The sequence below is a fragment of the Littorina saxatilis genome, linkage group LG5 (assembly GCF_037325665.1).
Source record: "Littorina saxatilis isolate snail1 linkage group LG5, US_GU_Lsax_2.0, whole genome shotgun sequence".
Taxonomy (NCBI): Eukaryota; Metazoa; Mollusca; class Gastropoda; order Littorinimorpha; family Littorinidae; genus Littorina; species Littorina saxatilis.
In genome coordinates, this window is record NC_090249.1 from 54,379,805 (window position 1) to 54,407,484 (window position 27,680).

General features: G+C 44.5%; 1 protein-coding gene and 1 long non-coding RNA gene across 2 annotated transcripts in view; both read left to right on the plus strand.

Annotated features, from left to right (window-relative positions):
• The first annotated feature begins 660 nt into the window (after positions 1–660).
• Positions 661–11,380, plus strand: LOC138967448 (uncharacterized). Its single transcript, XR_011455959.1, has 2 exons — positions 661–1,267; positions 9,074–11,380. It is a non-coding gene; the product is annotated as an uncharacterized lncRNA (long non-coding RNA).
• Positions 11,381–19,379: 7,999 nt separating this feature from the next.
• Positions 19,380–27,680, plus strand: part of LOC138965957 (orexin receptor type 2-like) — a 247,829-nt gene continuing 239,528 nt past the window's right edge. Inside the window, exon 1 of the mRNA XM_070338041.1 lies at positions 19,380–20,203. Within this exon, the coding sequence (XP_070194142.1) occupies positions 19,835–20,203 (369 nt within the window). The 5' untranslated portion in view covers positions 19,380–19,834. The remainder of the gene's footprint in view (positions 20,204–27,680) is intronic.

Sequence of the window (27,680 nt, forward strand, 5' to 3'; positions counted from 1 at the left end):
TTTTCAAATTGAATCCCAAACTAATGCAACAGGTTGAGCTAAATATTAATGTCTGTTGTTATTTTCTTTCCGTGGATAGAAATTCTTTTGGAATGCGGCGAAGATTGCTATATCCATCATCATGGCTTAATTTTTTGTTGTTCCTTGCTTATTCTAGCCAAAGGAAAACTAAACACACACAAATTACAGTTTGATTGTAAGTTTTAAAACCCTTTTCTCTCCTAATTTTCTCTCTGGGTAGAGCTTTTTTGGGAGAACGGTGAAGATTTGTCCTTCGGTCCTTTTCCTTACTATTTATAGCTCTGACCTCATAAGGCATCGCGATGTGTGCTTGTTTACATTGTTTATTTCTGTTTTAAGGTCGGTGCTATCGACCGATCGAGGACAACACGAGTGCGGTGAAGACTGATTGGTGCGTCGAAGATTGGTCCGTCGAACATCACGGTTTAACCTGTTTTCGTTACTTGTTATGTTTGGTTAAGTCCTTCAAGTGCATGGCGATGTGTATATTTTTACATTGTTGATTTGTTTTGAAAGCCGATGCCCCTGACTGATAGAACACAAGGGGAAATTATAGCATCGAGTTTTCGGACATACAACCGCTAAGTGAAAGACTACACAAATACATATTTCACGTTACAGGTTAGTATCATCCTTTGTCACAAACTCTGCCCAAGTCCAGCCATGACTTATTTGGTAATTCGTGCATGAGCTGGGGTTCGTGCGGTTTTGGCTCAGATGGGTGCCTATACAGTGACTCGGTGTGTGTCCGTGGATATGGACAGCCAATCGCGGGAGTGTATTCACGCACGTGGGGTTGCGTGGTGCGTGAACGAGTCACAGGCTCGAAGGTCACTGCTGTGTAAAACTGGGAAGAGAACGGATGGTTGATGTGAATGCTCTATCCGGCCGACCGGCGTGTTGTTGTTTTATACAACCCCGGAGACAAGTTGTGTTCCAGCTGTCTTGGTGTGGCTTCAAGGGTTCTACGGTGGTCAGTCCTCGAACGGCAAGGTGTGTTGAAATTCTGTAGTTTTTCTCTCCTTCCGTGCTCAGGGTCAAAATTTGTTGGTTCGGTAGTGTTTGTGTATGAGAGAGGTTTAGTTTTTTAGTTTCCTTGGTTGGTGTCATTTTATGTGTTGGGTGTCGGGGGTAGAAAGGGGAGAGGGGGAATGGGAAACGAGGGAAAGGGGGTGGACAGGTTTTTATTGTGCAAGAAGTGTGGAGAGCGAGTAGGCTGGTGGAGAGAAGAAAAGAGGTGTCAGCAGTTGCTGCGAGTGAACTTATGTGTGGGAAGGATTTATTTTATGGAGGGTGAATTTAAGGTAGAGAGCGTTAACTCCAGAGAATGAGTCGTGTAGTAGGTGCAAGTACGGAAAAGTGAACACGAGGTACGGGAGGTGTAAACGGGAGTTCACCGTCAAGACAGAAGACGGGGGGGTTGGTTGTAAATATGTGACGTCATCACGGGTAGAGAAAGAGGGAAGAACGAGGTGCCACTATGTAATATGACTTAAATTCATAAGGGGTGAGGGAAGTGGCGTTGTTGTGAAGGGGCTGCTGGTAAATGGTTGGGTCAAATAATGGAATAGGAATTGGTTATTATGGGGGCGGCCATGTTGTTTTGATTTGGTGAAATGGGAGTTGTAAATACTTTGAACATTTATATTGATGATGGTGTATTTACAATTGTATAAAAGTAAAGGCTGTAATTAGGTATTTAAGTGAGTGGAAAGTGTAAGAATTATTACATAATTGGTCATGTTGGGACTCTGGTATTTTGATAATGATGTTGGTTAAAGTTAAATAGTAACTTTGATGAGATGGCCAGGGTGGTTAATTAAGTAGGTAATTATGGAAATTATGGGAAGTCAAACGAGGGAAATATTGTTGTTAGAGTCAATTTATGGACTTGGTGGATAAGGGGAGATAATTAAGTATTGTTGGAGGAACAAGTAGTTATACTTGGCTTTTGTTCCTACGACAGCGTTCAAGCATAGAAGCGGGGCTGTGGGAGAGTCCAAGCCAGGAGAGACGAACGACACAGGGGACAGCATGAGGTTCCGGGTGCAAGAAGCTTCCGGCTCTAGACCCGGGAGGAAGGCGTGTTAGTTGGTGGGGTGTTTGACCACCGGTGTGTCGCAAGTGTGAGCTGTGGAGGTGAGGTGGCCCACCGTCAGTGGGTAAAGTGGTGGAAGGTGCTGGCATTCTATTGCCACGAGCAGTCTGTGCACAAGAATATATTATGGCATCTGTGTGCCTTGAGTTATGCAGCTGTGGCTTCAATAAGCATTGTGACCTATAAGTGAGTTTAAACACATTAAAGACATAGAGATGGTGCAAGTGTTAGAGGAAACTAGGTAGAAATTGACTATTAATTAAATATTAGGTTATTAACTTAGTACCAGGCCTGGTTATTTACATTTCAACGGGACTAATCTGGAGTGTCTTTATTGTTTTCTTTGAGCGACGTTGATTTTGTGGATCGGCGAGATGTGAACTGGACTTGGTTGTGAAACGTCGTGATCATTACGCACGAAGAGAAAAGTATGTAGTGATATGGTAATTTGTTGTTATGAAGTAAGGTTGTTACGTGGTGGATTAATGTGAATGTGTTATTGATGAATTAATGTTCGTACCATTTATTGTGTTGAAATAAGTGGAAGAGAATTGAGGGTTTTGTTGTTTAAAGTTAAGTTAATTAGTATTAATGGTGGCTGGGCCTACTGGTTTCATGTGTAGCTGCGTTTGGCGTTGATCTTTTGCATCAAGGTTGAAGGCAGTGTAGCAGAAACGTGGGTAGTCCCTATCACGAGGTATTAGTGTAAATGTAAGTTAGAAAAAATAGTTAGTTAATAAATAACGGGGTTAATTGATTACTGTAGGTGAAGATAAGCGGATTTTGAGTTGAGATAGATTTATAAAGAGACTTCTTGATTTTTCGGGATCAGGGAATTAAGGTGATAGGTGGTAATATTTAGGGATATTTACAGTTCTTTTAGTATCAAGTTATAAATTCTCATAGCCATTTTGTTTTGTTAAACTTTAAGATAATTCTTCCTTCTTCATCTATCTTTGATTTTGAGCGATTGTGATTGGATGTGAATGTGAATGCGGTGTTGTCGTGTGTGTAAATAATAAACTTTGGTTTGAATGTTGCCTGGGTGTGGAGTCAGTGATTAGAGTAAGAGTGGTTGATTGTGTCTGAGTGTTTTGTACGATAAAAGGTATTCCTATACCTCTCCCAAAACTTAGGGGAGTTACAATGGTGGCAGCGGTGGGATAGGAGTTTCATTTCGGGGATTAGGAAGGGTTTAGATAGCATCGGGAAGTAAGGGCCGTGACTCGTGTGAATCAGTGATGAAAGGGTATGAATGAGGACTAGCGTGGGCGGTTGGCGGGCGACTTAAAGGCTTTAAGCCTGGGTGGCTATTTTGACCCGGTAGAGGAAGGAGAGAGAACGAGTGAGTTTGAGCACACCTGGGGTCCGAACTGATCACTCGGATCTCACTCTACCAAGGTTGTCAGCTAGCTGTTTGGGTAAGTTCTATTGTGGTTGTTGTTTTGTATTATTCTGTCCGTGTTTGTTGGGGGCGATCAATTTTGAAATTGGGGTCAAGGTGAGGTTGGTTTGTCAAGGAGATGTCGAATTCAGATCGGGATGAGCGTCAGTTGAGGCGGGCGGCTAGGATGGAGGAGAAGGTTCCAGCGACGTCTGCGGCTGCATCCCTGGTGGTAACCCCTCCTCGGTTCACTGTACCAAGTGGTGGTGCGACGTTGTTGGCTACGGGTGGTATGCCGGGTGCGGTTTCTACGCCGAGGATGGAGAGGTCTTTGGTGACGCCAGGAGTGTTGGGGCCGAGGTCTGTTGGGGCGCAGCGTTTGGCGATGGGGTACGGTGAGGGCCAAGCTGTAAGGGGAGTGTCGCCGATCATGGTCCAAGGTTCTAATGGGTTTGACGATGAGTCGGTAGACAGGGAGTTAGCACGGTTCCGTAGTCAGGGTGAAAGCTTGGGTTTGCAAGGGGCGACGTTGGCCCAGTTTGTGATGGCCCAAGTGCGCAGGGAGGCGGCCATCGTCGAGGAGAGAGTGGCGCAGGCGAAGTTGCGGAAGGAAGAGCGGCGACAACGCAAAGAGGAACGAGAACTTCAGGAGAAGAAAGAAGCTCGACGCCAAGCAGAAGCAGCCCAGCGTAGGGAAGAGATAGAGGCCAGACGCCAGGAAGAAGAAGCCCGACGTAAAGAGGAACGTGAACTTCAGGAGAAGAAAGAAGAAGTTCGACGCAAGGAAGAAGAAGCCCGACGTAAAGAGGAACGTGAACTTCAGGAGAAGAAAGAAGAAGCTCGACGCAAGGAAGAAGAAGCTCGACGCAAGGAAGAAGAAGCCCGACGCAAGGATGAGGCGGCCCAAAGGAGAGAGGAACGGGAGTTCCAAGAAAGGAAAGAAGAAGCCCGACGTAAAGAGGAACGGGAGTTCCAAGAAAGGAAAGAAGAAGCACGACGACAAGAGGAAGAAGTCCGGCGCAGAGATGAGGCAGAGCGACGCCAGGAGGAGCGTCGCATACGGGAAGAGGAACTGCAAGCAAGTGAGGCGAGGTGGAAAGAGGAGTTAGCTCTGCGCACAGGGGGGACTGAGAGAGAACCGAGTTTTGACAAATACCGGGTAAAGATGTCCTTCTGTGATGACTCTGTCAACATTGACGACTACCTCCTCCACTTCGAGCGAACAGCGACAACACACAGGTGGAGCAGGGCGACATGGGCAGGTCGATTAGCAGACCAATTGAAGGGTCGCGCAGAGAGAGCATATCTACGGATGACTCCCGAGGATGCCAGCGACTACGATATGCTCAAGGTTGCGCTGTTAGAAGAGTTCCATCATACTCCAGAACACTACCGCCGGGAATTCAGAAACATCACAAAGCAAGGGGACGAGAACTTTGTACAGTTTAGTCGTCGGCTGCAGACCCTGTTGGATCAATGGATAGCGATGTCACAGTGTGCGGGAGACTATGACCGGCTGTATGACCTGATCCTGAGAGAACAGTTGATGTCAAATTTCCGGGGTGAGCTGTTCCAGTACGTCAGCGATAAAAAGCCAGCTACAGCCAAGGAAGCGGCGGTGTTAGCGTTCACTCACTTGGAATCAAAACGGGACGCCAGATTGTTCAACGCAAAACGTAACATCGGGGGCCAAATGGACGAGGAGGAAAAGAAAAAGGAGAAGACTACAAGCAACGGGGGTACCAAGACCGGAGGGGGATCGGAGGAACAGGCAGAGCAGTCAGAGGGCCAAGTGAGGCCAGTAGAGGGCAGCAGGAACAAAAAGACGAACTGGAATCGGGAATACAACAATCGGGTGATATGTCATAGGTGCAATAAGACGGGACACATTGCCAGGGAGTGTACCGCGAACGCCTGCATGACGACCGAGCAAGATGACCAGACGAGATCTTCCGAGCCGTCAGAGCCGTTGTGCAAAGACTGCGAGAAAATTCCATTTCGGCCGATGGGAAGGTGCAAGGTTAACGGGAGAGACGCAATCAGTCTACGTGATTCAGGGGCAGACAAGACCATGGTAAAGGCTGCATTTGTTAGGCCTGAGGATTACACCAGCGGGACAGTGCACGTAGAGTTTGCCGACTTAGACTGCACAAAGACGTATCCCTTAGCATGGGTTGACGTAGAATCGCCGTACATCTGTGAGAGGATTCTTGCCATCGTGAACGACAACATCAGGCCTGACATTTTTCTGGGAAACCTGGCCCAGCTTACGAGCGGAGACTGGGTGGAAGTATCGATGTATCCCAGACGGGCGTTGTGTGCGGCAGTGACAACCAGAGCACAGGCTGAAGCAGGTACACGGCCGGTGAAACCGGTGGTGGTGGTGCAGATTGAAGGGCTGCAAGTGACTCCGGATCAGCTGAAAGTCTTGCAACAGGAAGATGAAACACTAGTGCGCGCAAAACGACTGGCGAAGGAAGGGAAACAGATACAAGCAGGAAAGGGCATGGTGGAGTTCAAGATGTCTCGTGGGATACTAAAGAGGGTTTATCGGGAGAAGAAATTGGAGTGTTCACAAATATGCGTTCCCAGATCCTTGAGGAAAGGACTACTCAAGTTCGCCCACGACACACCCATGGCAGGACATCTGGGAACCAAGAAGACCCGCGAACGTCTATGGGCAGATTGTTATTGGCCAGGCCTGTGCGAAGACGTGCGACGATACTGTCAGTCCTGCGACCGATGCCAAAAAGTCACGCCGAAGGGACGAGTTGCCAAAGTGCCGCTTGGGCAAATGCCTCTGCCCAATGCTCCATTTGAGAAGGTGGCGGTGGATTTGGTGGGGCCGATCAAGCCGGCAGCTGACAGTGGGGCGAGATTCATCCTGGTGATGGTGGACTATGCGACGCGCTACCCCGAGGCTGTGGCACTTAAGTCCATCGAGGCAGAGAAGGTGGCTGAAGCGCTGTGGACAATGTGGACGAGGTTGGGGATACCCAAGGAGGTCCTGTCGGACCAGGGTGGACAGTTCACCGGGGCCGTCATGCGAGAAGTTCACCGGTTGCTCGCCGTCAAGGGACGAACCACTACGCCGTACCATGCGCAATGCAACGGCTTGGTTGAAAGGTTTAATGGCACATTGAAAGCCATGATCAAGAAATTGTGTGTGGAGGACCCTAAGACATGGGATCGGTTTATCCCAGGTGTCTTGTTCGCATACAGGGAGGTTCCGCAGGAAAGTACTGGGTTCTCCCCATTTGAGTTGCTGTACGGCCGTACGGTGAGGGGACCCATGGCCATCTTGAGGGATCTCTGGACAAAAGAAGGAGAAGACGGGAAGGAAGCGCAGACTGCGTCCGAGTACGTGTTGAACCTCCGGGACCGAATAGAGGAAACATGCAAAATTGCTAGGGAACATCTGTGTGAGGAAGCAGTGCGCCAGAAGAAGCACTACGACCGCGGGGCCAAACGCCGAACCTTCGAGGCTGGAGATCGCGCTCTTCTACTCCTGCCTCTCAAGAAAAACAAGTTGGAGATGGCTTGGCGAGGACCCTACGTCGTGGAGGAAAGAGTGGGCGAGTGTGATTACCGCATCAGGATAGGGCCCAAGCAGAAATTGTTCCACGCCAACATGCTGAAGAAGTATGTGGAGCGGCCGGCAGCGATAGCAACGGTGTGTGTGGTGGATGAAGGGGAGGAGTGGGAAACAGTGCAGTCATCTCACGAAGACATTCCGTTGATACCACTGACGTCAGAGGAAACGATCGAGGATGTGCACTTGGATCCAGAGACGCCAGAACTGCATATAGGGATCAAGGAAATCCTCAAGGTCAACAAGGATGTCATCACGGATCTGCCACGGAGGACGTCGCTGGCAGAGTGTAGCATGCGGTTGGCGCATGACGAACCAGTTAGAGTCCGTCAGTTCCCCTTGCCATTCACGACGCGGGACATTATCGCCAAAGAAGTCGACGCGATGTTGAAGATGGGGGTCATCGAACCGTCGGTGTCCCCATACAGCTCTCCAATCGTGATCGTGGAGAAGAAAGACGGAAAAAAGAGGTTCTGCTCCGACTACCGCCGTTTGAACAAGATAGTGGAGTTTGACGCCGAACCTATGCCAAACATGGAGGCCATGTTCGCCAAGCTCAGCAAGGCGAAATATCTGTCCAAGATAGATCTGGCAAAAGGATACTGGCAGATCCCTATGGCGGCAGAAGACAAGCCCAAGACCGCATTCACAACACCGCAGGGGTGTTACCAGTGGACGGTGATGCCGTTTGGGTTGAAGACGTCAGGAGCCATCTTTTCAAGGATGATGAGGAGTCTGTTGAGCCCTCTCGACATGATCGAGATCGACAATTTCATTGACGACATATTAGTGGCAACTGAAACCGTGGAGCGTCATTTGGAGTGTCTCAGAGCTTTATTCCAGCGGCTGCAGGAAGCATCGTTGTCAGCTCGACCATCCAAGTGTTACTTGGGGTTTAAACGCCTGGAGTACTTGGGACACATGGTGGGAAATGGAGTGATTCAACCCGAGGAAGGGAAGATGGACAAGATAGCGAAGATGCCCAGGCCAACAACAAAGCGGCAGATCCGATCCTTCCTAGGACTAGCCGGATTCTACCGTCGATTTGTGCCGGGTTTTGCTGACATTGCACTCCCGCTGACAGACGCAACCAAGAAGTCGCAGCCCAACAAGGTCAGATGGACAAAGCCTATGCAGGTGGCCCTTGATACGCTGAAAGTGAAGTTATCCACAGAGCCGGTGTGCAAGCTGCCGGATTTCTCCGTGCCTTTCACTCTTCGCACAGATGCATCCGGTGTTGGGTTGGGGGCGATGCTACTCCAAGACCAGGGGGACGGGATGCAGATGGTGGCCTGTGCGAGCAAAAAGTTGCTGCCAGCGGAGCGTAACTACAGTACCATCGAGCGCGAGTGCTTGGCGGTGGTGTGGGGGGTGCGGAAGTTTGGCCCGTACCTCTACGGAAAACCTTTCTGCATTCAGTCCGACCACAAACCCTTGGAGTACCTGGAGGGTTTGAAGGCGACCAACAAGAGGTTGATGCGGTGGGCGTTGGCTCTGCAACCCTACATGTATACCATCCAGGCGATTCCTGGAAGAGACAACGTGGGGGCCGACTTGCTCAGTCGCTCGGAAGAGTAACCAGATGTGGGGAGCATTGAACCATCAAAATGGACTGATTTTGGTGGGCTGGATCATGTTGCAAGTCCATGGATGTCAGTAGAGTTGTGTAGTGTTTTAGTCAGGGGGAGTTGTGGTTTGATTACACGTATTAGGATTCCTGGCATTGGTCAGAGGTGTGTGGTTTTTGGTTCAATACAGGGTGTTTTGTACTTGGGTGGGGGGTTTGTCACAAACTCTGCCCAAGTCCAGCCATGACTTATTTGGTAATTCGTGCATGAGCTGGGGTTCGTGCGGTTTTGGCTCAGATGGGTGCCTATACAGTGACTCGGTGTGTGTCCGTGGATATGGACAGCCAATCGCGGGAGTGTATTCACGCACGTGGGGTTGCGTGGTGCGTGAACGAGTCACAGGCTCGAAGGTCACTGCTGTGTAAAACTGTGAAGAGAACGGATGGTTGATGTGAATGCTCTATCCGGCCGACCGGCGTGTTGTTGTTTTATACAACCCCGGAGACAAGTTGTGTTCCAGCTGTCTTGGTGTGGCTTCAAGGGTTCTACGGTGGTCAGTCCTCGAACGGCAAGGTGTGTTGAAATTCTGTAGTTTTTCTCTCCTTCCGTGCTCAGGGTCAAAATTTGTTGGTTCGGTAGTGTTTGTGTATGAGAGAGGTTTAGTTTTTTAGTTTCCTTGGTTGGTGTCATTTTATGTGTTGGGTGTCGGGGGTAGAAAGGGGAGAGGGGGAATGGGAAACGAGGGAAAGGGGGTGGACAGGTTTTTATTGTGCAAGAAGTGTGGAGAGCGAGTAGGCTGGTGGAGAGAAGAAAAGAGGTGTCAGCAGTTGCTGCGAGTGAACTTATGTGTGGGAAGGATTTATTTTATGGAGGGTGAATTTAAGGTAGAGAGCGTTAACTCCAGAGAATGAGTCGTGTAGTAGGTGCAAGTACGGAAAAGTGAACACGAGGTACGGGAGGTGTAAACGGGAGTTCACCGTCAAGACAGAAGACGGGGGGGTTGGTTGTAAATATGTGACGTCAGCACGGGTAGAGAAAGAGGGAAGAACGAGGTGCCACTATGTAATATGACTTAAATTCATAAGGGGTGAGGGAAGTGGCGTTGTTGTGAAGGGGCTGCTTGTAAATGGTTGGGTCAAATAATGGAATAGGAATTGGTTATTATGGGGGCAGCCATGTTGTTTTGATTTGGTGAAATGGGAGTTGTAAATACTTTGAACATTTATATTGATGATGGTGTATTTACAATTGTATAAAAGTAAAGGCTGTAATTAGGTATTTAAGTGAGTGGAAAGTGTAAGAATTATTACATAATTGGTCATGTTGGGACTCTGGTATTTTGATAATGATGTTGGTTAAAGTTAAATAGTAACTTTGATGAGATGGCCAGGGTGGTTAATTAAGTAGGTAATTATGGAAATTATGGGAAGTCAAACGAGGGAAATATTGTTGTTAGAGTCAATTTATGGACTTGGTGGATAAGGGGAGATAATTAAGTATTGTTGGAGGAACAAGTAGTTATACTTGGCTTTTGTTCCTACGACAGCGTTCAAGCATAGAAGCGGGGCTGTGGGAGAGTCCAAGCCAGGAGAGACGAACGACACAGGGGACAGCATGAGTTTCCGGGTGCAAGAAGCTTCCGGCTCTATACCCGGAAGGAAGGCGTGTTAGTTGGTGGGGTGTTTGACCACCGGTGTGTCGCAAGTGGGAGCTGTGGAGGTGAGGTGGCCCACCGTCAGTGGGTAAAGTGGTGGAAGGTGCTGGCATTCTATTGCCACGAGCAGTCTGTGCACAAGAATATATTATGGCATCTGTGTGCCTTGAGTTATGCAGCTGTGGCTTCAATAAGCATTGTGACCTATAAGTGAGTTTAAACACATTAAAGACATAGAGATGGTGCAAGTGGTAGAGGAAACTAGGTAGAAATTGACTATTAATTAAATATTAGGTTATTAACTTAGTACCAGGCCTGGTTATTTACATTTCAACGGGACTAATCTGGAGTGTCTTTATTGTTTTCTTTGAGCGACGTTGATTTTGTGGATCGGCGAGATGTGAACTGGACTTGGTTGTGAAACGTCGTGATCATTACGCACGAAGAGAAAAGTATGTAGTGATATGGTAATTTGTTGTTATGAAGTAAGGTTGTTACGTGGTGGATTAATGTGAATGTGTTATTGATGAATTAATGTTCGTACCATTTATTGTGTTGAAATAAGTGGAAGAGAATTGAGGGTTTTGTTATTTAAAGTTAAGTTAATTAGTATTAATGGTGGCTGGGCCTACTGGTTTCATGTGTAGCTGCGTTTGGCGTTGATCTTTTGCATCAAGGTTGAAGGCAGTGTAGCAGAAACGTTGGTAGTCCCTATCACGAGGTATTAGTGTAAATGTAAGTTAGAAAAAATAGTTAGTTAATAAATAACGGGGTTAATTGATTACTGTAGGTGAAGATAAGCGGATTTTGAGTTGAGATAGATTTATAAAGAGACTTCTTGATTTTTCGGGATCAGGGAATTAAGGTGATAGGTGGTAATATTTAGGGATATTTACAGTTCTTTTAGTATCAAGTTATAAATTCTCATAGCCATTTTGTTTTGTTAAACTTTAAGATAATTCTTCCTTCTTCATCTATCTTTGATTTTGAGCGATTGTGATTGGATGTGAATGTGAATGCGGTGTTGTCGTGTGTGTAAATAATAAACTTTGGTTTGAATGTTGCCTGGGTGTGGAGTCAGTGATTAGAGTAAGAGTGGTTGATTGTGTCTGAGTGTTTTGTACGATAAAAGGTATTCCTATACCTCTCCCAAAACTTAGGGGAGTTACATCCTTTCGTGTAAACGATCTTATTCACAACCACAAAGGGTGCATGCGCTATGGCCTAGTGGCTAAGAAGTTGGCCTTCCTGCGTCGAAGGTTCAGGGGTTCGAATCCCAGCCAAGCCTGGTAGGTTAAGGGTGGTGTTGCCTATCTCCCAGGTCAACTCATGCGCAGATCTGCTAGTTCCTTGTCCTCCTTCGTGTGTGCACGAAGGTGAACAGTAGTGTTTATCATGTGTGATTTATTTGGTGTTTTTTGTTTGCTTAACGCCCAGCCGACCACGAAGGGCCATATCAGGGCGGTGCTGCTTTGACATATAACGTGCGCCACACACAAGACAGAAGTCGCAGCACAGGCTTCATGTCTCACCCAGTCACATTATTCTGACACCGGACCAACCCGTCCTAGCACTAACCCCATAATGCCAGACGCCTGGCGGAGAAGCCACTAGATTGCCAATTTTAAAGTCTTAGGTATGACCCGGCCGGGGTTCGAACCCACGACCTCCCGATCACGGGGCGGACGCCTTACCACTAGGCCAACCGTGCCGGTCTCATCATGTGTGATACTTTTGATAGTAAAAGTATGTACTATGTTACACTGTGTTCAAAACTGGTTGCTAAAGGGGTGTTCAAAACTTGTTGCAAAAGGGGTGTTCAAAACTGGTTGCAAAAGGGGTGTTCAAACGTTGAATACTTCCGTTGACCGTTGTTCAAACGTTGAATACTTCAGTTTACCGTTATTCCATCCAAACAATCGTATGGATCGGGTATTGAGACATTGATTCGTTCTTCTCCACAAAGCAAAACCCTTCTTGAGTGAAAGTCTTCGTACTATATGAGATTCGATGCCATTCTTTGTAAGTGTGGATTTAGTGCATATTATATCTTTCCAATCTATCCTTCAATACGGATGACATCACCTACATCCTTCCGGGAATACCAAGACTACCACACATGGACTCGCTTGGGGAATAGATCATTCTGGGATGTAGCACAATACAGATCAGCACGCCATCTGTGAAAGACTGGCTAATAATCTCTGCAGAAATGGAGGATGGGGTATATGGAGTACCACAGAGAGAACCAGGAATACCAACTACGTAAATCTCACCCTGTCTTTGTTAGATCGTGGCAGCTGAGAGGGGGCCACCTGCTATGCACTGAAAAAATATACTCCAGGGGCGATGGTCATAAGAACGTGCTCACCGAGAAAGCAAAGGGTCGGATTTGTTCAAATCTCAAACGAATCTCAAGTTCAACCAATCCGACCCAGCGCTTTTTCCCACCGAGTTGGGCACTTTTTTGTGCACGCCACCCCAGGACTTTGCTGGGCTGAGAAAAGTGTGCGCGTCTGCACAAGAAAACCGCGGGACAGTTCTTTATTGGAAAGTAATTTGTGGTGCGCCTTTGTGGAGATATGATCGAGCGCCATGCATTCACAACTTCTGAGACTTGCAAAGAAGTCCTCTTCAGCAACATTGGTTGACGGGCTGAGCAAAGAAGGCTTAGACACTGAGTACTATGGGCAGCATGCAGACAATTCAATAAACACACGATTTTGATATTTTGCCAAACTTTTGGAGAAGCTTCGTTTGCGTAACACGTTAAGTGAATCCAGCGTAAATACTGAGAGGTTCTTGAATGCGCCTGTCTGGGGTAATTCATGCCGCCTAGTTAAATACACGGTCCTTCGCCTGAAAACATTTGTCTCACCATCTCAGATCTTTCCAGGCTTTAACATTGGACGCACAAGCTGAACATCAACAACCTGGTTGCCTCCCGCGCAGAGTGAGATTTGTGTTGTTGAATTAATTTCATTACAATAAGGCTTATCTTCAAAATCAATTAAAAGAACAGTCCTTCTCCTGAAAACGTTCGCCTTACCGTCTCATGTCTTGTCAGGCTTTTACATTGGATACACAAACGAACTTTGTTGTTGAATTAATTTCGTTACGACACACAAATGCTCGCCTTCTAAATAAGTTCAGCGACATGTTTTCACTGGGCAAGGAATGCAGGCAGGCTGTTGATTTGTGATGTGTGTCGTTGAGGAGGGGTTTGTTTGTTTGTTTGTTTGTTTGCTTGTTTGCTTAACGCCCAGCCGACCACGAAGGGCCATATCAGGGCGGTGCTGCTTTGACATATAACGTGCGCCACACACAAGACAGAAGTCGCAGCACAGGCTTCATGTCTCACCCAGTCACATTATTCTGACACCGGACCAACCAGTCCTAGCACTAACCCCATAATGCCAGACGCCAGGCGGTGCAGCCACTAGATTGCCAATTTTAAAGTCTTAGGTATGACCCGGCCGGGGTTCGAACCCATGACCTCCCGATCACGGGGCGGACGCTTTACCACTAGGCCAACCGTGCCGGTTTGAGGAGGGGTGGCTTTAAGCCATTTAAAAAAATATGGTCAGATCTGTGATGATGATCATAATCGTTTACACAAAGAAGAACTGTGCCTTTAAATGAATTCGTAAATATGGGTTCTTCAATATCTGAGTTAATTTACACAACTTTGTTAAGCCCTCAAAAACGATTCAGAGACACGCAAATCTGAGATGAGATCATTAAAAACACACCTGCCGTGAGCTTATTCATTGATTTTTGTTGTAAATAGGCATTGAACAGGAGTGCACCAATGCTCCTTCAAATGTGTGTCAGTGTAAAAAAAAATCGAAGGCTTAAGTAAAGAGAGCATAACAAATCCCAGGGAAAAAAAATACGTGAGTGAATGAAATTAGGCCTAAAAAAAAATAGGTGTGGTTACGGTAACCCGACCTACCCTATTTTTGGGGGCCGACCCTATAACTTTTTATTACATTTGTCACAAAAATACCAAAACAACCAAGTAAACGAGTGCAGAAAACGCAATGAAAGCGAAAGCGCCCGAGTCGCACACTTATTTCCCTGTCAAGTAGGTTTAATTTGTACACATTAGAAAAAAAAGTAAAATAAAAGAAAAGTGATTGCATACCTTCCTACCCTATTTTTTTTGGCTATGTTACCGTAACCACACCTATTATTTTTTTTTTTGCCTTAGGTATGATTGTCCATTTGGAAAAGGTTTTGCTTTCGGCCAGTGTCAATCAATGGATGGTTCGTCGCGGCCAAGTTTAGAGGGCCTACGAAAATGCAATCAATCTACGATGTTTTGTGATGTTATCATAACAATAAATCGGCTACATGACTGGAGGATCGGGAGGGGGGGGGGGGGGGGGTGTGTGTGGAGATTCTTGACCTCTTCAAGAGCACAGCAAGATTTTGACAGTGAATTACTTTCTCCCTGGCAATACATCTTCTGACATAGCCCCGCTTAAAACAGACTGTGCCCACGAGAGAGCGTTAACAGTCATTCTGAAAAGTAGATTTGTTCTGATTTACTTTTGTCCGTGTTAAAACTGATTCCCAAAAGCTACTTCGAAGTATGTCATATGCCTCGCGTCAATCAAAAGAAGTGTCCATCTTGTAAATTCATCACTCTGGTCCAAGGGCTTGAAGCATGACCGTCTTCCCGGTACCCGGGGGCCCATAAGCGTCCTCCAGCGTCATAAGCGTCATCCAGCGTCATAAGCGTCATCTAGCTGCTCTCGAATGTTTGGTGTTGACAACCAGTCCTCCGGCAAAAATGTCTCCCGATTCCAGACCTTTTATGTCAGGTGAACATCTTCTCCCTTGCTTCTGAGTCTTCGGGCGATTGGTTAATAAAGGACGACATTTAGTAATGACCTCATTATGTACCTGTGAAAGCCGAAGGGTGGTTTCCTCTCAGGAGAGAGCTGTCTGTTTCTTGACTGACCAGGGTTGTCGTCTTCCGAAAGCATAGAAGTGCATCTGATTCAGCGTGGACCTCTTGTTATTTTTGTTGGACTGAAATTAATTACACACGCACGCATGCATGCACGCACATAGACACTCACACAGACACACGCAGACACACGCAGACACACACACACACACACGCACACGCGCGCGCGCGCGCTCTCTCTCTCTCTCTCTCTATTTCTATCTTGTTCTCTTTCTCTCTCCCTCTCTCTCTCTCTCTCTCTCTCTCTCTCTCTCTCTCTCTCTCTCTCTCTCTCTCCTCCTCCTCCTCCTCCTCCTCTATCGTATGCACACAATTATACTCACATATTCTATGCCGGTGAGTTTGTGTCGGTCTTATCCCTTTTTGCATGTGCCTAAGAATACCATGCTCGCGTGCAGACATACCAGCCTTCATACGGTCGATAGCTTATCAACATTCCATGACAATAGAATCATCACCAGATGGGGATGTTCCCGTCAGTCATGCGAGAAAAACATCTGTGTCGCATTTGTCTCTGATAAATCGCGGCACGCTTGCGTGGCGTAATTTGCCTGACATTTGTATCTTTCCTGTTTACAGGTAGGGGAAAGGCTCCTAATATGGACCGGCTCCTAATATGGACCACCTCCTGTTCTGACAAACTAGCGGCGCTAGAGCGCTCAAAACAATTTCATTTGCTGTATTCACCCTCTCTGGATAAGTTGCACATGTCAAAACAGTTGCAGAAACACAAACCTCAAAACCGTTAGGCTTTTTCGCTTTTTTTCACTTTTGGCAGCCCGAAGTTCACTGTAAATTTGCCGCCTAAAACAGACTCGTTTCTGTCAACAGCCAAAGCATTTATCACACAAAAATGGCTATATATGATAGCTAAGACTGTATTTGTTACATTTTAGCAGTGTGTACCCCGAGTTTCTACTGCAAACAAAAAATAATAGCAAAACCTCAAAGCATGTGTGAGTCCCCTAATATGGACCACCTTCAACAAATCGAAGAAAATAAAAGCTAAAGCCAATTTTAATAAATTCATTAAGAAGCTTGCTGATTATAACCTATAACTAGCCCTCGAGAATTCTTGTTTTTGTGGAAGTTGATAATTTCACTTATTTTCACTCTGTTTTTGATAAGCTTCTTCAGTTTCCTGGTGTGCTTCAAATAATGCTCTCATCAACCCGAAACAGCTAAATCTAAAGCATATTTGAATTAGTCTGACTTGCACACTAAGTTGTATTATGTTATTTTGAAGAATGGGGGGCTTTTTACAGTGATTCGTGAAGGCCGCTTCACTGGTCCATATTGGGCTCCCAGGCTCCTAATATGGACCATTTGTGGTTTTTTCTGTATTTAATTTTTGCTGAATGTCTATCAAAGCTATTTCACTCTAATTAGGCCTAACGGTTAAACTAAGAGAGAAGGACTGGACTGTACTGGACTGGGTGGCCGAGTGGTAACGCACTTGCGCTCGGAAGCGAGAGGTTGCGAGTTCGACCCTGGGTCAGGGCATTAGCAATTTTCTCCCCCCTTTCCTAACCTAGGTGGTGGGTTCAAGTGCTAGTCTTTCGGATGAGACGAAAAACCGAGGTCCCTTCGTGTACACTACATTGGGGTGTGCACGTTAAAGATCCCAAAATTGTATAGCCATAGATAAAAATGTCCACCAAAATACCCGTGTGACTTGGAATAATAGGCCGTTAAAAAGTAGGATATGTGCTGAAATGGCTGCGATCTGCTGGCCGATGTGAATGCGTGATGTATTGTGTAAAAAAAATTCCATCTCACACGGCATAAATAAATCCCTGCGCCTTGAATATGTGCGCGATATAAATTGCATAAAAAAATTCTAAAAAAAAAATCCCTGCGCTTAGAACTGTACCCACAGAATACGCGCGATATAAGCCTCATGTTGATTGATTGATTGATTGAGGACTACCAATCACAAAATGAAACTTCTCCGCAAGAAAACAAGCTAGTTATCAGCAATAAACAAAAAGTGGTCCATATTAGGGGCCCTTCCCCTACTTAGTTATTTCAAGCTGGTCGTCCTTGTCGCTTTGTTTCGTTTTGGAGAGAGAGAGAGAGAGAGAGAGAGAGAGAGAGAGAGAGAGAGAGAGAGAGAGAGAGAGAGAGAGAGAGAGAGAGAGAGAGAGAGAGAGAGAGAGAGAGAGAATTGAATCACCGTACAGTTTGTTCTCAAGTAAGCATTTAAAAAAAAATAATAAGTTTAGTCTTTAAAAATCTCTCTAATTAAATTAAAATGTTAGTAATCGATCCAAAACGGATTTCCTTTTATTCTTTATCATTTTCTGATTCCAGAAACACATACATTTGTTGTGTTTCGACTTAAGCACGCTCAGAAAGTTTAAAAGAATCGAGAAAAGCGCGCTTTCATGTGAAGCTTTTTGCGCTAGTGCGCTATACTGGCTTGTCACTTTCTGCACGGGCTATCGCTACACACCTGCTTGTCACTTTTTTGCCACCTCAATTTGTGCACATGTTCAGCGCTGTCTTGGCGCATGGCCAAGGTGAACTAAGCTATAGCTTTATATAAATTATAACGTTTTGGTGAAAAAAAATGCAGTCCAGTTCTTTCGTTCTGTGAGTTCGACTTAGTGACTAAAATAATATAGTAATTCCGCTTCATGCTCTTTTCTCTGAACAAAAAAAGCTAATCGCATTACAATAATTATGTGCCATAAAAGGCGCTCCATAAACAGGACTGCAAAAAAAGAAAGATAGGAGCTGAATCGGATTGTTGTAAGCAGATAAATCGCGAAAATGTGACAGTTTTAAACTCAGAAATAAATGTTGTATGTTATTGTTATGTTAATATTGTTTTGTCTTTTGGCATTGTGCAGATTCTGTCTCTTCTTACGTATTCCAGAGACGCGTATTCACATCTGTATTATGATTTTGTTTGTCACAAAAGAGAGAGAGAGAGAGAGAGAGAGAGAGAGAGAGAGAGAGAGAGAGAGAGAGAGAGAGAGAGAGAGAGAGTTCTGTTCCGTTTGATTTGATACCTTACAGAGGAGGAGAAAGGGAGGTTATCCTGTGTTTCTATTTGTAGAAAGAAGTCATTGTTGTCAGTATTGATGTTATTCTCTGTTTCCATAACTTGAAGTATTGCCATGGTGATTGAAATTATTGTAGGCGGGTGTTTGTACGTTACATGTATTGCAATTTTTTAATAAAGATGAACCTAAACCATTTACTTTCAATATTTAGCATCTTGTAGACGTATGACTTTGCAATGTTTAATTGCAGTTTTTCCAAAGATGGACTAAATTACTTTACTTTCAGTGTAGTACAGTATTCAGTAATTTCGCTGTATGTTACTTTTATTGCAATTTGTCCAATGTTTGTGTGTTGGAACATGGCGTGGACGTAGTAACATTTTCTTTCTTTCTTTTTTCAGCGGAAACGAACCACCCTACGACAAGTTTGTGGAATCACGATATACTGCTGATTCGATGGATTTATTGGCAAGTTTAAGCACACGTACAGTTACAAAAGGAGTAGTTGTTTAAATAAACTCGTGTGGTATTAGTTTAAACAAGATTTTATTCCGAGAACATGGGGTTGGGACCACACAACCAGCTAAGCTTATACTAAGTGTGGTTACATATTTACATCTAAGTAGGAATACTTTTTCATGTGCTGTGCTCGTGTGGTATTATTCCGAAGCAATTCATCAAACGTATGTGAATGCGTGAACAGCCCGTAGTGGTTGAGCACGTTCCCCTAAGATCACTCCTCTCCGTCTTGCGCATGCGTGGATTAAATCACACGTAGTTTGAACACTCACAGTCACTGACAATGTGGTTCATGAACTAAAATTGTGTGATTCTATATCGATGCAAGTCAGCAAGATTGCGTTCTTCGTGTTCTTCCAGGAGGAACTTATGAGGTAATCTATTTTCTGTGACAGATGGTTTGTACCTTTTGACCTTCGTGGAAGTCTTTGTTTTTTAGAAACTTCTTTAATGGAATGTTTCTTTGCGGTACTGTAAAGTTTTGACTCAAAGGAGGTTCTCTGTCATTTACAACGCAGTGTGCAGATCACTATATACAATGGAACGTGCACATTAGGTGAAAACTTACTATCTGGTATAAAGCCCTACAACGTAAATCAGTGTGTCACGGACTATGTTAAAATACATTGTGAAACACATCATTCAACAGAAAAACAATAGCGCATAAAAATAAAACATCTTTTACTAGAGGGTACCACACACTGGTAAAATATACCTCACTGTAGTGAAAGCCTTCAACGCAGTGAAAATATTTAAACACAGTCAAAATTGACAGCAAAAAGAGCCACAAGAGATGGCATGTCATGGAACAGAAGAACATAGCGCACTAAACAGGTGACATTGTATTCACACGGAGTACATACAACACAGTGGAACGAACCGACATCGTATGCAAACAGCGTACAGCACAGTGGTACAATTTACAGTGAAAACGAACGCAGCACAAAGTATTCAACATCTGTAGGTTTTACAACAAAATTAATACTGTGTGAAAGAAGTTCTAAGCAACATGGATCACAAGAACATGCTTGTCAACGCCACCACCGTCGTCGTCAACATCACCGACAATTCCAGCACGGACTATTACGACGACTACTGGCCCGAACCGCCCAGATCCCTCGTCGCTGTCATCTTTAGCTGGTTATTCGTCATCCTTTTTATCGTCGTCTTCGTCATCGGCCTTGGCGGAAACATCCTCGTCTGCTTCGCCGTCTGGCGTAACCCGCGCATGCGCAGTGCCACCAATATCTTCCTGGTGAACTTGGCTGTTGCGGACCTTCTGGTGGTTCTCATCTGTCTCCCGCCCACAGCCGCTGAGGACTTCTTCGGCTTCTGGCATCTGGGCCTGGAGATGTGCAAGATCGCCAAATATGTGCAGGTTGGTGACACGGTGTTGTGGTGTCTGTTGTGTGAGTCAGTCGCGTGTGTGTCTGTTGTGTGTGTGTGTGTTGTGTGTGTGTGTGGGGGGGAGCGTGTGTGTGTGTGTGTGTGTGTGTGTGTGTGTGTGTATGTGTGTGTGTGTGTTAGTGTGTGTGTATGTGTGTGTGTTAGTGTGTGTGTGTGTTTGTTTGTAGGTGTGTGTGTGTGTGTGTGTGTGTGTGTGTGTGTGTTTAAACTGTCTGGGTATGGTTGTGTGACTGTCTGTGATTGTCTATATGTGTGTATGTTTGTTGGCCATTCTGTCTCATGAAAAACTTGTCTATGTCGGGTCTCTCTGTCTGTATGTATTTTTGTCTATCCCTCTCTGATGCTGCTCTGTCTGTCTGTCTGTCTGTCTGTCTGTCTGTCTGTCTGTCTGTCTGTCTGTCTGTCTGTCTGAATGTCTGTCTGTCTGTCTGTCTGTCTGTCTGTCTGAATGTCTGTCTGTCTGTCTGTCTGTCTGTCTGTCTGTCTGTCTGTCTGTCTGAATGTCTGTCTGTCTGTCTCAATGTCTGTCTGTCTTTCTGTCTGACCATTGACCTGTCTGCTTGTATTCGTCTTATGATGATGTCAATGTGTGTCTTTTCTGTGATTGTAGTTCTTTAACTTAAACTTAGTTTAATTATATCACCGTGTGTGTGTGTGTGTGTGTGTGTGTGTGTGTGTGTGTGTGTGTGTGTGCGTGTGTGTGCGTGTGTGTGTGTGTGTGTGTGTGTGTGTGTGTGTGTGTGTGTGTGTGTGTGTGTGTGTGTGTGTGTGTGTGTGTGTGCCTGTCTGTCTGTCTGTCTGTCTGTCTGTCTGACCTGTCTGCTTGTATTCGTCTTATGATGATGTCAATGTGTGTCTTTTCTGTGATTGTAGTTCTTTAACTTAAACTTAGTTTAATTATATCACCGTGTGTGTGTGTGTGTGTGTGTGTGTGTGTGTGTGTGTGTGTGTGTGTGTGTGTGCGTGTGTGTGCGTGTGTGTGTGTGTGTGTGTGTGTGTGTGTGTGTGTGTGTGTGTGTGTGTGTGTGTGTGTGTGTCTGTGTGTGTGTGTTTGTCTGTCTGTGTTGTCTTCATTTGATTGCGCTTCTGTTTTGTCTGTCTTGTCTCCCTCCGCCTCCCCCCCCCCCTCCCCTCTCTTCTTCGCGTTATTATGTTCGTTTTTATTTGTATATATATGCATGTGTAAACATTTTCCAGACAACAAGATCGAATTCACTTGGGTGTGTACAGAGTTGTGTGTCTGTGCGTGCTTGTCCGTATAGTTGTTTTACGGTACGTCTTTACGGTACCTTTATATCGGACAGTCTTATTTCTCGTTTTTATGCCTGTGTGCATGAAAGCTCGTATAGTTTTATTTCATCCACGTCTGACGTATTATGGATGTTTATCTAATGTAATTATGTTCTGGCTGTCTGATGGTAGGCTTTTACTGCATATATATACGCTATCTCTGTCTCTCTGTCCCTGTCTCTTTGTCTCTGTCTCTTTCTTTATCTCTCTCTCACTATCTCTCTCTTTCTCTCTCTATCTCTCCTCTCTCTCTCTCTCTCTCTTCCTCTCTTTCTATCTCTCTCTCTCTCTCTCTCTCTCTCTCTCTCTCTCTCTCTCTCTCTCTCTCTCTCTCTCTCTCTCTCTCTCTCTCTTCTTCTACGTGTGAGCGTTTACACGTTTTCCCAAACGAGGGACTTAAATTCCACGCGCATTCGAATCAAATCGGATGAGAAAATACAGCATCAATTGACATGAAAATTGGATGCCTTTGCCACCAAAACTAGGGAAACCAGTAATTTGTGCCCGCCTTCTCGCTGGCGGAAATATGGTCACGGAAATATGGTCAAGTTGTTCAATCCCTCGGCGAACCGACAAAGGCCTTCGTTAACCATACACCTCTCTCTTTCCTGTTATTATTTGTTGCGTTTGCGATTTTCTTTTTCTCCTTTACTTCTTTTTTTTTTAGGCTGGATGACATAAAACCAAAAACAGATAGACTGCTAATGTTCCAAAATTCAGAATCAGAAAACAAGGATGGTAGGTTACTGGAACGTTGAGTTATTGACAAAACAAAACGCTACATTTCCAGTACGTCGACCCACAGGTCTTTGAAGTAGACAGCCAGACAAACATCATGATACTCTTTTGTTATTAAATGACATCACTCTGCAGACGTTATACATATAATTATATATGTTCTGAGAAGGTCTGTAGGATGGGTAAAGGAGAGAGTATAGGAAATGGCCGCGTAGGGTGAGGGAGAGAGTGACAGGGGGAAGCGAGAGCGTGGGAGAAGGAGGAGAAAGGGGGTGAGAGAGAGTGGTGAAAGACAGAGAGGCAGACAGACAGGCAAACACACAGACAGACGGACAGACAGACAAAGGCAGAAAAGGGGTGAGAGCGAGTACCAATGAGAACCAGCACTGACAGACAGACAGACAGACAGAGACAGGCGGAAAAGGGGTGAGAGCGAGTACGACTGGGAAAAAGGAGCAAGACGAGGAGAAGGAGGAGAAGAGATGTACAGAGAAGACCTTCAGATTACCAAGCGTAACAAAGAATTGCGAAACACGGCTTTGGAAAGAATCACATTTTAGGAAGACGGATGGCTCTGCGCGGTCTAAGAATCGAGACCAAACTGGGATTTAATGCCTTAATTATGCACGTTCCTTTTGCTTTCTCGTGTTACGAATTCGTCCACGTGACGATGCAGTTTCACACAACGAATCAATGAGGAATATTCTGTTTCAAGAAAGTGAACAGTATGGTACTAGAGTATTGGCCGTATTTTTAGCAAATGTTTCGTTCTCTGCATAATGCAAGACAATATTGCCCGACAGGAAATATCCTATACCCGACTGACTCAGACTCAGACTCAAAGACTCAAGACTAAATGTTACTGTCCTTATAAAAACAAGGAAAATTGCCATGCAGTGTCAGGCAATCACAGACATAAAATACATCACATTAAATTGTATTAAGAATTAAGGATTGCACTTAAAACTAATAACTGTAAACCGTATCACATTCACTAAGAATTTAGAGTTGCACTAAAACACATCTAAAAATCCTAAGCAGTCTCTCACGGCACACACACACACACACACACACACACACACACACACACACACACACACACACACACACACACACACACACACACACACACATACACATACACACACATACACACACACATACACACGCACATGCACATGCACATACACACTTTCTCTCTCTGTACTTGTGTCACAAACAAAGAATGGGACCAGAACAGAAACTCGAATTGGTGTCAGTGCAAAAAGGGCATATGACTTATTTTCTTCAGGGGGAGATAACTGTATTGTATGCCTAAAATAGCCGAAGAGCAGCCCGGGAAGAAATAGGAAGGAATTATACACCAGTGACAACATGTGTGCTGGAGTATTGGATCGGGCTTATTAGGAGTACAAGATAATTAAAATAAAACTGCGGAGGATCTTTTGAGAGTACAAGAGAATTCAAATAAAACTGCGGAAGAGCTTATTAAAGGCCCGGTCACACAGCCCAAAAGTCGCGAAAACGCATGAATCACGCACGAAATTCGATCCTTACGCGATACATGCGCGATTTGCGCATTTCATCAGTTTGTCTGACGTGGAACCTCCGTAGTTGTCCGCCGATGTTCGCCGGATCGGCGCTTTACGCGATTCCAGGTTTTGAGCAGCTCAAAACTCGGCTTCGCGTAAGAGTTTACGCAGTATTGCGCTGTGTTACGTAATTTCTGCGTAGTTTGCGTAGTTCTTACGCGAACAATGCGCGGAATATGTGTGGAATATCAGTGATCGTTCGCGAAAATGTTGCCGCTATCGCGTTCATCGACGACTTTCCACTGACGATTAGCAGACATATGACGCATGTTTCGCGCATTGTTCGCGTAAGAACTACGCAAACTACGCAGAAATTAAGTAAAACAGCGCAATACTGCAATTCATGCACGAATCATGCGCGATTCATACGCAGTTCATTAGTGATAGTGCGCAGATTATACGTGGTTTTCCGTGGACCTTTGCGTGCCTATGCGCAGTTGTGCGTGGTTTGTTAGTGATTTTTGCGTGATCTTTCCGTAGTTCTTGCGCAATTCATCGGTGATTTTCATCGCGTAAATCAGCGAAAATGGTCAAATTCTCGACCGACAAGCACGCACAACCAAATTGTATGCGTGATTCATGCGTTTACGCGACTTTTGGGCTGTGTGACCGGGCCTTAAGAGTACTAGAGAACTCAAATAAAAATGCGGAAGAGACAAGTGCACGTCAGGTACTCGATCTAAAAAACAAAAATTCACTTCAGAAACAAACAAAAACAAAAAACAAAACAAGTGCCACATCTTTTTTTGGTTGATCGTGACTGAAAGTTTTCTTGTCAGAACACGAGTGAAGTCAAGTTTTGCAGCATTGGCTATTTTGTTTTCCTAACTAGGGATACTTTTCAATGTCTTTGTTTTCTTTGTAATCAATAATTATGCGCTTCGAACAGAATAAATCACTACCTTCGCGCGCGCGCACCCCCCCCCCCCCCCCCCCCTCACACACACACGCACGCATAAACGTACACACAGACACACACACATACACACATATATATATACACACACACCGGGACACACACACACACACACCGTCACACACACCCACACTCACACACACGCACACACACACACTCACACCCACACACACTCACACTCACACACACACACACACACACACACACACACACACACACACACACACACACACACACACACACAAATGCTGACTGCTCTTACATGTGTCAATGTTGTTTTTTCTTTCCGTCAAGTTTTGTCATTGACATTTTCTCGTTTCCATTTCGAACCGAAGCGTGTGAACGATCTCAACGCTACAGTCTCGCTTGGCATCAATTATGCATAGACCCGAGAGAGTCAAGAAGGGAGATGACTGTGGCTATGACTGACAGAGTTACTCCCCTTCGTGTTTTTTTAGATGCCGTATATAATTGTGCTGCCTATACCATATTTTTCTTGTCTAACAAGCCTTATTGTTTATCTCTGAGTGACACCTGTCAGGCCCAATTTTGAAAGTATCGAAAAAGCGTTTGCATGCTTCATCTTTGATAATGTGTTAAAAGTCGAACAGGTTGCTTTTTCAGTTATGGGAGGGGGGGGCGCTTTTTTTTTAACCCCCCCCCCCCCCAACCCATAATCCCCCGCTCGCTTGCTTTCTTTCTTTAGACATTTCCCTTGCGATTTTACTTTTTACTCGAGTTGTTGTTGTGTGGTTGTTTCCTGCTGCTGTTGCTGATGCTTGTGTTGATTCGGGGGGTGTTTTGATCAATGGTTCTGTGTGAAAAGAAACTTCCACATAAAGTTCAAAGAGAAGTATAGGTGCAGCAATGGGCTGGTTTATAAGAAAAAAGTGTAATTGTTTAGTCACGTTTACACTGAATGCACGACCCAGGATTCAGACTTTTGGGGGAAAAAAGAAGAGGGAAGGCCTATTCTTGCAGCAGGGATACAAGCGTGCGTTGGCATTGGCACCAAGTTATGATTTCAGCAGAGTTGCCTGGATTGTGACATGACCACTTGAATGCATAGAAGTCAAACCGTGCGTGGAAATTAGTTAAATCCTTTATGAATAAGAAGGGTATGAAAACTGAGGAACTTCCACCAATCCACTCAGAAGGTCAAATACATTATTTAAACCACGATAAAGCTAATATTTTTAATGATCAGTTTATTCAGAATTCTTCCATTGAGAATCCAGACGATGAACCTCCCGAAATCCAAATTTCTGATTGTTTTATGAATAACTTAGTCTTGTCAGTTAATGAAGTAAAAGATGTTATTATAAATTTGAAGAAGACGAAAGCTGCAGGTCCCGATTTAATACATAACCGATTATTAATTGCTTCTGTGGATGTTGTATCAGAACCCCTTTTAAAAATATTTAATAGAAGTTTAGTTGAAGGAAAATTTCCTGCCTCGTGGAAACTAGCCCATGTTACTCCAGTATATAAAAAAGGTCCAGCAGAATTGTGTAATAATTACCGTCCTATATCATTACTGAGTTGTGTTGGTAAGGTGTTAGAAAGATGTGTTTATGTACATGTTTTTGATTTTTTAAAGGCAAATCACATACTCATTCCACAGCAGTCTGGTTTTTTGCCAGATGATTCATGTGTATTCCAATTGATTTCCATTTACAATGAATTTTGTTCCTGTCATGACAGAGGCATTACGACCCAAGCTGTATTTTTTGATGTGTCGAAAGCGTTCGACAGAGTGTGGCACAAGGGCCTTTTGGCCAAGTTAGAAGCAGTGGGCATTAGAGGTCGGTTATTATTATGGTTCTGTGATTATTTAACAGACCGCAAGCAAGTTGTTGTAATTAAGGGAACACAGTCTAATGTTAAAAAGATTCCTGCCGGTGTTCCACAAGGATCCGTGCTAGGCCCGCTCTTATTTCTAGTTTATATTAATGATATTGTAAAGAATATTGAATCCGGAATTAAGTTGTTTGCTGACGACACAAGCATGTATCTTGCATTAGAAGATGTAGACAGACGAACCAATATATTAAATCAAGATCTTGATAAAATTAGTGCATGGGCCAATAAATGGAAAGTTAAATTTAACGAGACTAAGACTGAATTGTTAAATATTCAACGTGATTTAATCCCCCCTCAACCCTTGTTTTTCAACAATGTCTTTTTAGAAAAAGTAGATCAACACAAACACCTTGGAGTGATTTTACAGAGCACCTGCAAGTGGGATGCCCACATCCAAAGCATAGTTAAAAAAGCGAATTTATTGATTAATTGTTTACGATTTTATAAATATAGATTAAGTCGAAAAAGTTTGGAAATAATGTACAAGTCTTTTATTTTACCCCATTTCGACTATGCAGATGTTGTTTGGGATAATTGCACTAAGATAATGGCAGATGCATTAGAAAAATTACATTTAGAAGCCCTACGAATTATAATAGGTGGAGTTAAGGGCACTAGCCATGCAAAGCTGTATGAGGAAAGTGGGCTATGTAGCCTTGAAGAACGAAGGAAAAGACATAAATTAATTGTTTTTCATAAGATGATACATAACAAATGCCCCCAGTACTTAGTAAATGTATTGCCCCCTCTTGTAGTTGACATTAATCCGTATCATAGACGAAGACCATTAGAAAGATATGTACCTCCTCATAGAACCGAATTATTTCGCAACTCTTTTATCCCCAAAACGACTGTACTATGGAACACCTTACCAGATAACGTTAAAATGACCACCTCCTTGAGCGAGTTCAAAAATTATTTGTCAAGTGCTGATTTTAAAGTACCATGCCATTATTATTATGGAGAAAGATTTGAACAAGTACATCATTGCAGATTGCGTATTGGTATGAGTGATTTGAATTTTGATTTATGTAAGCGGCACCTTAAGG